This window comes from Anguilla anguilla, chromosome 11 (assembly GCF_013347855.1).
Source record: "Anguilla anguilla isolate fAngAng1 chromosome 11, fAngAng1.pri, whole genome shotgun sequence".
In the NCBI taxonomy this organism is placed as follows: domain Eukaryota; kingdom Metazoa; phylum Chordata; class Actinopteri; order Anguilliformes; family Anguillidae; genus Anguilla; species Anguilla anguilla.
In genome coordinates this window covers 41,281,219-41,293,517 of record NC_049211.1, presented here as the reverse complement: position 1 = coordinate 41,293,517, position 12,299 = coordinate 41,281,219, and the positions used below count along the sequence as shown (strand labels likewise).

Genomic DNA, 12,299 nt, shown 5'->3' with positions numbered 1-12,299 from the left:
GAAATTGCGTAGTTGAAACAATATGATTTTAGCAGAATGGGCATGTAGGTGAAGGTTGACATGATCACAGACTATAGTGCGATGTAAATGAAGTGACCATGAGCGAGGTTAGTTTCCTTATATAACAGTCTGTATAAAGTATTAGTTGTTAAAGTAATAATAATAATAATAATAATTAATTACATTTATATAGCACTTTTCCAAATGCTCAAAGTGCTTAGAGGGTAGAGGGTTAAGTAACATGTGAAATCTATTGCACTGATGTGCTTTTCTCATGTTCAGTAGTATTAGTTATAATTAAAAGTGAGTCATGATTTTAAATGTAATGTTTTAAAGGGGAGTTGCAGAACGTACATACGTAGTAATTGTTTGTATGTGGCTAGATAGAGAACAGGGCGAGGTAACATGAATGTAGAAACGTGGCGTTTGCTGATAAGAAGGTTTTGTACGGTAGCCAAGTGAAGAAATATAGTTAGTAGAAATGCAATATGCAATATTGTAGCCGGTTAATAATTGAACGTGCAGACGGTACATCATAATGCAGTGTATACATTACATTACATTACATTACAGGCATTTGGCAGACGCTCTTATCCAGAGCGACGTACAACAAAGTGTATAACCATAACCAGGAACAAGTATGACGAAACCCCTAGAGAGAAGTACCGGTCCAAGTGCAGGGAACAACCACATAGTTCAACTTGGACCCTGAAGGTTAAACTGATTAACACTAAACAACGAGAACGGCAACAACGCAGTCTATGGAAAAAATACAAGCAGTAGTTAAGACAGTTAATGCACCTAAGTCACCTACGAAACAGCTGCCTAGTTACAACCCTAAGCTTACAGTCATTTACAGGGGGGTAGGGAGGGATGGGGAGAGGTGCAGCCTGAAGAGGTGGGTCTTTTGAAATGGGTCAGTGTCTCAGCTGTTCTGACCTCCACAGGGAGGTCATTCCACCATCGTGGGGCCAGAACAGACAGGAGACGTGTTCTGGAAGTGCAGGTGCGAAGAGGGGGAGGTGCTAGGCGTCCTGAGGTAGCAGAACGGAGGGATCTGGCTGGCATGTAGGGTTGAAATATCTTGTGGAGGTATGCTGGGGCTGATCCCTTGACTGCCTGGTATGCTAGGACCAATGTTTTAAATTTGATGTGAGCTATAACAGGCAGCCAGTGGAGGGTAGTGAGCAGGGGAGTGACGTGGGAGTGTCTGGGGAGGTTGAAGACCAGACGAGCCGCAGCATTCTGAATGAGTTGCAGGGGTCTGGTGGCAAATGCCGGTAGTCCAGCCAGAAGAGAGTTGCAGTAGTCCAGGCGGGATAGAACCATTGCTTGGACCAGGAGCTGGGTTGAGTAGGTGATGAGAAAGGGGCGGATTCTGCAGATGTTATACAGGAAAAATCTGCATGCCCGGCTTACTGCTGCGATTTTCTTGGAGAGGGACAGCCTGTTGTCCATCACCACTCCGAGATTCTTGGCACAGGGTGATGATGTCATACGTTCGGTGAACGGCGGGTAGATGTGGTGCAAAAGCAATAATTGAGAAGTAGTAGACAATTATTAGTGAGGGTAAAAGCAGGTTAAAGATACATGTTCCTAGCTAGGCTTGAACCTGAGACCCTACGATCCCAAGACTGTAACCTTGCCCACTAGGCCACAAGTGGACTAGCTGTGTAGATTAGAAATGTTTCAGAGTAAAAAGGTATGAGTATTTTGCGTGTGTATGCGAGTTTTTGATTGGGTCGTGTAGGTGAAGATTTGGCTGGTGTCAGTAAAATGTCCAATGGGGAGACATGTTGTTCGGGGGATAGGCGGCAGGAAAAATAAGAATGAGAAGAAGAAAAAGAAGAAAGAGAAGAAGAAGAAGAAGAGGAAGAAGAAGAAGGAGAAAACGCAAAATCCCCTTAGTTTGGGGCTTTATTGTGTGGACATGTGAAGTTGTTTATGAAATATGTCTGTTGAAATGGGGTCAGAATGTACAGAATTTAATGTTTTTAAGGGCTGAGTGTCTGTGGCTGTTCTGGTTATTTCTGTGGAGAACCCTGACAAGTGCCAAACTCTCGGTGCTGTAAAGGTATGGGGCATGCCCCCGCCAAGGCATAACTTGGCGGGATGGCATACCTGCCATCCCAATAATATGATATTTGTTCCTTATGGAAGGTGGGGATACACCTCAGGTGCATTACTTACCTTAGTTGTATAGTAAGTTTGTATTAGGTTGCTTGTTGGATTATTGCTACATTTGAACATAACATCATAACATAACTTGAACATAAGAAAGTAGAGATAAGTAGCCAAATAGTGTAAAATAACATGATGCCATGGATTGGTTTTCTTCCTGTCCTCGCCAATTTTTTGAGTCACCAGCCACCACTGATGTATTCTTTCATTTATTGGCTGGACTGCAACAGCGGGGCCAGCCCTACAAATGCGAATGTCTGTGCCTGAGTGAGTGACTGAGTGAGTGATGAAGTTACACCATTGGTCGGCTGGATCACGTATGTTAGGTCTGCATGTATATGGAAGCACTGCATGACCTATCATATCATGATCAGTAAGATTCAAGGCATAATATATAAAATCATAATAATGTCACTTTAGTCAGTCTTAACCATACATGTATTCTTTCATTTATTTCACCACATCTACATGTTCACATGAAATGTAGATTTCTTTATTTAACCAGGAAAAACCCCATTGAGATCGAAATCTCTTATGCAAGGGGGACCTGACATAAAACACAAAGTTATGAAGTTACACAAGACATTAGACAAACAAAAAATCAGTTACAAACATCAAATGGAGAAAGAGACAGCAGTGCAACAGTAAACAACAAGATTACTTACAAAATGGAAAGCACAGAAATGTGTCATGAGGCTTCATTCTTGCTTTAGACATCAGATAAGTGCATTGCCTACGCTGTGGTCATCACAGCGGCCTCTATTAATAGGTATTAGGCGAAAACTAGGAAACTTGTGATGGAAGATTTTGAAAATAAAAAAAAAACGAACAAAATAAAAAACCCATATCCTCTGTCACTCTGCACCCGTTTGCCGCTTGGTTTCTGCGACAGTGCCCGACCACACGGCCTTTAATCGTTTCATCGCTGCAGTTTTTGAGATCTGCTGCCGGTGTATCTCACTGATAGTGTCACAATAAAAATAAATTAACACATTACCTGAGCAACCACTTCGGAAAGAGAGCTGTGAGAACGGTCCCTAACTGAGTTTGGGTCTGTAAAAACAGTGCGAAGTGCTAACAGTGTTTAACATAACTTTTGTGTCAATTGTTGTTGAACAGACTATAGTCACCTTGAACTACATATAAAAATATATGACATTACAGTGTTTATCTATCTGTTTCTCTCTCTCTCTGACACACACACACACAAGCGCATACGTGCACACATACACACGCACACAAACACAAACACAAGCTGCACAAAAACCTTCTTCTACCAGCTCATACCAGTGCAAGCCCAGCTCATGCACTGCGATGTGAAAAGAAGCAGTGAATTGGCATACGTATCCTTGAGGAGAGGACATGTTTGAATGTGTGGTCTCGGAATGACTATTAAGAGCAGAGCAATCAAGATGGCTCCTGAAAATAATTGGGGCAGCAGAGTAGTACAATGGGTAAGAAGCTGGTCTTGTAACCTAAAGGTCCCTGGATCGATTACCTGACAGGACACTGTTACGTCCCAAAAGCCAACCGAAGTTCCAATAACCAGGGACTACAACATAACAAACTAAACAAGGAGTCAAAATCTATATACAAAAATAGAAGATTTATTACAAACAATGAGACAACAAAACAAAACACAGTACCATATGTAGGCTGAACAGGATGGTTCAGGCCGAAAACAGACCAGAGCTAGACTACTCTAATTTAAAAGAAACCACAGGTGACTTTCTGGCCTAACCATCTAAAAATGTCTTAAACAAGAAAACTGCCTGACCACCTGGAACCTATAACAGAAAAGTACCAACACAGAAAACTAAACAATAGTGGCAAATTGTAACACACAAAAGAAAGGGAGTAAAAAGCCTGCTTTGAGGATGTGCTTATGTGTTCTATGTAAAAATAATTAAGGTAATGCAAAAATAAAATAAAACAAAGGTAACGGGTAAGGAACTGGTCTTCCAACCTAAAGTTCACAGGTTTGATTCTTGGGTAGGACACTGCCGTCATACCCTTGAGCAAAGTACTTAACCTGCGTTGCTTCAGTGTATATCCAGCTGTATAATTGGATGTAAATGCTACTGTATACAGAAAAGCTGTGTAAGTTGCTCTGGATAAGAGCATCTGCAAAATTCCTGTAATATTATATGTAATGCATTGATATCATCTGGAGCAGAGTTGTGCTGGTTTTCCTGTTATTGCCTTTGATATTTTGTCATTGTAGCATCTTTCTATTTGGAAGCACACATATCACCTTGCCTGTGAGGTACAAGACGGTTTTACTGGTATCTGTTTAAGATGAGTATCTACTCTCGCTATATATATATATATATATATATATATATATATATATATATTGTAAGGCCATGAGGGGAGCTGTAGTGGAAGGCCAGTATTTCCATTCCGGTGGCTCCACCCCCTTCCAATTGCCAGCTCCGCCCCCTTGTTAAACCCATCTGAAAGCCATTCTACCTAATGAAGCTCAGTATAAGTAGGAGCCCATACAGCTGTGAAGGTGTGGGAGTTTGGAGTTTTCTTTGTGAAAAGACTGAGTGAGTGCTACAGATATTGTGTTGGAACCTGTGAATGACCTGTTTTCTGTCTGAGTGCCCGATTACCTTTTGACGCATTTTCTGTGTGAGGAACTGAAACGTGTACCGAACTGTGCTTGTTTTTTGACCACTCTTTTGTCTACTATTTGTCTTGTCATGTTCTCATACTCAGCCAATCACATACACACATCACTACATGTTCCCATACTCAACCAATCACATACTGTATACAAATCACGACATGTTCTCATACTGAGCCAATCACATGCACACATCACTACATGTTCTCATACTCAACATATCACATACAGACCTCACAAACGGAGCACCTTTTTAAACCTACAGACCTCTCCAATGCTGCTCATTGCCTATGCTGCTTTTTGCATGCTATTTGTATTTGTATGTCCAGCTGGGGCACAAAATGCTTACAATTTCAGTTTACAATAATGAACAAAAACATCAGAGCAAATAAATTCATTTCTAAAGGCAAAAGGAAAAAAATGAACTAAGAATAAAAAGGCATTAAAAGTGAGTTTGTAAAAAAATTATTTTTACATTTTAAAAAAGGACAGTGACAGAATTGTTCTAATATTCAAAATAGTATATTTCCAGAGCCTGAGAGCTGCAATCAAAGAGACACACCCCCCCCCCCCCACACACACTCCACTACTGTCTGCAAACTAATCACTGGAGCAATAAACAATTATCTTTCTACCTTCCTAAGAGGGCAGCTGTTTTGGTAGGGAGAATATGCCTGCAATGTTCGGCTATATATCACACCAATTTTAAATGAATTTCTGCATTTTCTAAGGGGCCCGTAGAGACCATAACTACATGCAGGCACTGCATTTGTCTCAGCTGTGTCACTGCTGTGCCTGTTGCATTTCCTCTTTGCAAAGCATTGTGGAAACTGAGGTGAACAAAAACGTCCTTGTGGTTTCTAGTGGGGCATTTGCACAGTATTAGTAATCAGGATGAAGCCGGACACCATGTTCTTTCTGCTTTGTAAGTAGAAGAATTTTAATGCAATTTCAAGCAATACTTATCTGGTAAAATATATGAATTATGATTACAATGCATAATACGTATAGTATGTGAGACATTACAAAAACAGCTATGTTGTGGAAAATCTGAATAAATTTATAATTCCTGTTATGGGCAGAAGTCTTGCTGTGTATTATTGTGACTGCTAATCTGTAAATTTGACTGCACAATATTGTGAAAGAGGCACAGTTCTTCACAATTAACTTTATGAAAACATGCAACACATACTTTCAAACGTATGACTGTCTCTTGTGAACAATCACACTTCAATAATCGCTGAACTATTGTGAGCTTATGAAGTTACTATACTGCATGAAAGATGGAGTGAGTGAAAATTATACACTATCACATTTAGCTACTCAAAAATTGGACATTATACAGCATTGCAAAAAAAAAAAAAAGGATCGGTGTTTTCAAAGTGAAAATACACTCTCAGAAAAAAGGGTTCAAAAAGGCTCTTCTGTGTCTCCATGGAGGGACCCTGACTAGTTCAAGGGTTCTTTGTCAGGCAAAATGTTTCAATCTAGGAGCTTTCACATTTTTCACACCAACCATAGAGGGTTCCATAAAAACTAAAAATGGTTTCCCTATGAAGAGAAGCCAAACAACCATTTTTACTGAGAGTGTAATAAAATCATTTTATACTAACGTTCATTCACACTGGATCAGACGTTTCAATTTACATTTCTTTCTCCATGTTTCAGATGCCAATGCATTGGTGGTTTTTGGTGTACACAAAGGTATAGATATTAAGTTCCTAACATCTATATTTTGACAGGGACATAATTACCATGCATTTGATTTGTGGAACAGAATAAACCAGAATTCATGAAGAGCATGACAACTTTCCAAAACCCATCCTTTCTGACAAACTCAAAGTTTGTTGTTGCAGTATAAATAATTCAAGAAAGGAGGAAAGATTTAGGATACGTAAAGGGAAAATTTACATTTAGCAAATGTAATGTAGTTCATTTAAATTTAAATTTCAAGGCAGAATGCATATTTTCATTGATACTATATATTAAATACTTCATGTATTGATACTCTGTATTTTAAAACTATTTGATTCTGTTTTTCATAACTGTTTCAGCTGCACAGTCAAGTCCTGCTGTACGTCTGACTGCTAATCCTCCATGGCCAGATGTGTTCCCAGGAGAGACAATTACTCTCACCTGTCAGGTTATTGAATCTGAGGGATGGACATTTGTGTGGACCAGACGCAGACAGGGGGGTCTAACACAACTTTTGACCTCCAGTTGTAATAGCTCTGTGTCTGTGTTGGTCCTGAGTGATGTGAGTGAGAGACAGAGCGGAATGCATCAGTGTGAAGCTGTAAAAGGAAATGAGCAAGGTTTCAGTAACATCCATACCATAATAGTCTCTGGTGAGTAGTGTAATGGAAAATTACTCCCCTCAAATAGTGCTTCATTTTTTGCTTCAACAAATGATAAGAAATAGAACTTTTAAACAACATCTCTTCAATGATTTCCATTTCAGCTGATCGTCCTCAGGCTGTCATAGTCACAGATCCCCCAGCCTCAGTGATGTTCACAGGAGAAACTGTTAGCTTAGCTTGTGACATCAGGAAAGGGTCTGGCTGGAGATATTTTTGGAGCAGAAACACCCAGGGAAGATTAGAGAGCCTCTATGCCCACAGTACTGAAAGCCAACAAAAGCACATCCTGCACTCTGTAAGGGAGTCAGACAGTGGAAGGTACCTGTGTCAGGGTGAACGAGGACAAAACCCTGTGATCCAGTCGTTCCGTGGATCACTTGTGTTAAATGTGTTTGGTGAGTTTGGGAGGTTTTCTTTAGTCTTTACCCATATGATCTGGAATGTAATGAAGACCATTGATATTTATGAATGCTAAGAAATGACACTGAGCACATGCTTTACCTTTATCAGGGGGAAAGCCAAAGCCTGTTATTACCCAGAATCCCCCCAGTGGAGAGCTGTACACAGGAGAGAGAGTCACCCTGAGCTGTGGGTTTGGGGGAGAGCCTGGCTGGGAGTATCTCTGGTACAAAGACCCACTGAGACACACTGTGCCCAACACTGACAACAGCAGGACTGATGGGTCCAGTTTCACCATCAGCTCTGCTGCTCTGGCCCACAGTGGAGAGTACCGCTGTAGAGGTGCAAGAGGAAGAAAACCTTTTTACTCAGACTACAGTGATCCTCTGACTTTAGAAATATCTGGTGAGAACTATTACAATAGTAGAGTGTGGATTTTATTTATGTGCTTTAATAATTTAATAAAATTATGAGGAGCATTTCATGATACTTTAAGTTTATAATTCAAAATTGTTGTATTGATTTACAGTATTATCTCAAACACATCTGACCGTGCAGTCTGGATGGACAGAGGTCTTCCCCACTGAAACAGTGACTCTGAGATGTGTAATTCAGGGCATCTCTTCAGGGTGGATGTATAAATGGTACAGAGATGGACTGGAGCTTCCTGTAGACAAGGCTAACTCGAACAGTGTTAATGAAGACACATACACAATCCTCTCTCCTGATCTGTCACATGCTGGACTGTACACCTGCAGAGGAGAACTTACAAGGAGTGCATCTGTACACTCTCTGATTGGCAGCTCTGCTACATTGACTGTACGAGGTAATTATGATTTCTTTTCTTTCTGCAATTTGCACATGTGTTTACAAAAAAAGCAGTTCAGTCCAAAGTCAGCAGACTGGTTAATCTGAATCTGATACATAAGTGTGAAAAGTTCTTCATTTTCAATGTGGACAGTATGAGCAACAGTCATATTGTGTTTATTTTTATTAACACAGTATATAAAATTGCTCTGTTTGTACCCAAGAGGGGAATAAGAAGAGGGATACCCTGCCTGTCACAATGTTACTTGTTTACTTTGTGGATATCTAAGGCTGAATCCAAATGTCCGCACTCCACACTAGGGGACTGGACATCAGACCTCACTCGTTGTCGTGGATATGACCACTACTAATTTCAAAATAAAAAATAAATAAATCAATGTCCGCAATATACATTCAGGTTATATTAATTATGCTCACCTTGCATCGGAAAACCTCCCATGGTTGTTTTCCCGCCATGTTTTTATTTTTTTTTTTGTTCTTCTGGCATTGCATCCTTCTCGTCTTTTATATCATCACTTCCTTATTGCTGTGAATTTTGGGTAATCCCACTGGCAAAGTCCGGGGGAGTCTGCACCGAAGCGGACTCTCTGGAAGTCTTCATGAGCTCCCCTGCAGACTTGATGAATTGTAGAATTGGGCAGCTCTACCCGCTCTGGACTTCATGGGTATGTGCCCGTTAAGACTGCCAGTCTGCACATGCGGGGAAGACTGGACATTTAGATTCAGCCTAATAAAAATATCTGGTGGAACCCATTGAAAGATCAGAATGCATCTTTGAAAGCAAGTGTCTTATGAAGGCTTCCATTTACAGCAATAAACTGTCATGTAAACTTTCAGCTCTCCCACAAGCCCAGCTGACCATTCAGACTGGATGGACAGAGGTCTTCCCCACTGAAACAGTGACTCTGAGGTGTGTAATTCAGGGCAGCTCTACAGAGTGGATGTATAAATGGTACAGAGATGGAAGGGAGCTTCCTGTAGACAAGACTGACTCTAGCAGTGTAAATGGAGACATATACACAATCCTCTCTGCTGATCAGTCACATGCTGGACTGTACACCTGCAGAGGAGAACTTACAAGGAGAGCATCTGTACACTCTCTGATTGGCAGCTCTGCTACATTGACTGTACGAGGTAAATATGATTTATTTTACCTGAACATTTTGCATGTCATGTGTTCTTTGCTTCCAAACTAAATTGAGAAAAAAACAAAAAATTTCACAATGTTATTTGGACCAAGAAATACGGTTTTGTATAATATGATCTGATGTGTCTTGCTCTGAATTACAGTGAGTTGCCAGTTTGAAGTACTGGTGTATGGGTGTCAGAACTCCATTATCCAGTCTTTCCATGGACAATTTATATTAAATGTGTCTGATGGGTTTGTGACAATTGCTTCATTCTTTAATCCTATGATTAGGGCCTCCATTTTGTCTACCCTTGTTTTCTCACATTGTACTTCAGTCCTTCGCCAGCTAGAGGTCACTATAGCCTCTTTGTCACGCCCCTCCTCAAATCATTATCCTATTTGCACCACCTCAATAATCTCAGTTGATAATGTAATTGCCACTAATTAAGTACAGATGATGGTTGATGGCAGTGTTTTCAAGCTACACTCATGCGTTTAATTACATTTGATTATTTATTAAAATAGCCATGATGCAGTATTTTTATATATTGTAAAGTGGCATAATAGGGTCTGTTAGAAGCAGTGTGAACCAACTACAATAGAAATGAGAGCAGTTACAATGTTTGACTTGCAGAATAATAGTAAAAATACAAATAATGTTAATGAGTCAACTAAATAACTAATCATAGTCTGCAGTGAAGACCTTTAGTAGAATGTGGTATCATAGAGTTGGGCAAAAACAAAAACCCGAACCCATACTGGCCATTTTCGGATTAGATTGGACACCCCTACTTTATATGGATGCGTTTTGCTTTTTACGTAAGCAATACTCAATCCTGGTCTTGGACAGCCACAGAGTGTGCTGGTTTTTGTTTTATGTTTAAGATCAGCGACCAATTGAGACCAAAGTAAGCAGGTAACCTGAGTTAACCGTTTAATCTACTGCTTTAACTGATCAATTTCTGTGCTACTCAAGTGCTGAATAACAATGTAAGCCAGCAAACCCTGTGGCCCTCCAGTTCCAGGAGGGTGGACCACTGGCTCAAAGATATGCATTTCATAGCATTTAAAAATAAGTCCATGTTCACCTTCCTGCCTGACTGTCACAATATTAGATCAACTAATTTATTACCTAATTAACTAGAACAACTAAAGTTTTATAAATGGCTCAATTAGAAATTCAGTTGTCTGAACAGTCACTTGACTATGCAGTTGAGTGCCTATGGGTACCCCTGGAGGATAATCAGTGAATTACAGGTTTAGATTCCTGCTGGTCACATGGTGGAGACCTACTGGTGGCCCTACATATAATCTTGTATGTGATGGAGAATGTATCTATTAATGCTAAATGACACAGAGCACATGCTATACCTTTATCAGGTGAAAAGCCAAGGCCTGTTATTACCCAGAATCCCCCCAGTGGAGAGATGTACACAGGAGAGAGAGTCACCCTGAGCTGTGGGATTGGGGGAGATCCTGCAGGCTGGGAGTATCTCTGGTACAAAGACCCACTGAGACACACTGTGCCCAACACTGGCAACAGCCGGACTGATGGGTCCAGTTTCACCATCAGCTCTGCTGCTCTGGCCCACAGTGGAGAGTACCGCTGTAGAGCTGCAAGAGGAACAAAACCTTTTTACTCAGACCACAGTGATCCTCTGACTTTAGAAATATCTGGTGAGAACTATTACAATAGCAGAGTGTGGATTTTATTCATGTGCTTTAGTAATTTAATAAAACTATGAAGAAAGCGTTTTACGATACTTTCAGTTTATAATTCAATATTTTTGTATTGATTTACAGTATTACCTCAAACACATCTGACTGTGCAATCTGGATGGAAAAGGTTCTTCCCCAGTGAAACAGTGACTCTGAGGTGTGTAATTCAGAGCAACTCAACAGAGTGGGTGTATAAATGGTACAGAGATGGACAGCAGCTTGCTGTAGACAAGGCTGACTCCAGCAGTGTAAATGGAGACACATACACAATCCTCTCTGTTGATCAGTCACATGCTGGACTGTACACCTGCAGAGGAGAACTTAGAAGGAGAGCATCTGTACACTCTCTGATTGGCAGCTCTGCTACATTGAGTGTTCGAGGTAAATATGTTTTATTTTACATGACCGAAGTAAACTGATACGTTAGAACTGCAAGCTCTTTGCCACCATTTACCATTATGCGTGTGTCAGGCTTGCACTGCCTTACATTAACTCAGTAAAAACTGTCACCTCGACTGAGATTTTGAAAAATCCATTTGGCAGTTATCGGTGCCATAATTGAGTTAAGAGGAGTGGGAGTGAGCTGCCAATCAGCTGCCTCTCATGTGCAATGGGAATATAATGAACAGGGATAAATATGCAAATTAATGCACTTAAGACACTGAAATATGCAAATTCATGATGTCATATAACTACTTTCTGTGATAAATCTGAAGCCCAGTCATTATTTTTTATTTTATTTAGAGCACGATTGTGTTGTCAGGCCTGTTGAGTTATTAGGCCTGAAACAAAATGTGTGAGTAATTTTATTAATAAAATTAAAATAAACTATTACAGTATTAGGCATACAATTCCTAGCTATTTGTTCCATTCATGAGTTCACTTGCAAGGTCCTATTGGCTATGAACCCTGCCAGGTTATTCACTTTAATGTCAAAAAGCAACATGGTTCTGGCATATTATAACTGATGTACAGCGCAATACATACACCTATTAAGAAAGCAAAAATTTTCACCAGCTGTCCACCAATGTGAAGAGGAATTCCCTTTTCT

At 40.3% G+C, this 12,299-nt stretch overlaps 1 protein-coding gene across 1 annotated transcript in view; it reads left to right on the top strand.

Moving 5' to 3' along the window:
- The window catches only part of LOC118207254 (immunoglobulin superfamily member 1-like), a 124,472-nt gene that overhangs the window by 10,831 nt on the left and 101,342 nt on the right, over positions 1–12,299 (top strand). The window contains exon 2 of the mRNA XM_035380642.1: positions 7,275–7,568. Within this exon, the coding sequence (XP_035236533.1) occupies positions 7,275–7,568 (294 nt within the window). The remainder of the gene's footprint in view (positions 1–7,274; positions 7,569–12,299) is intronic.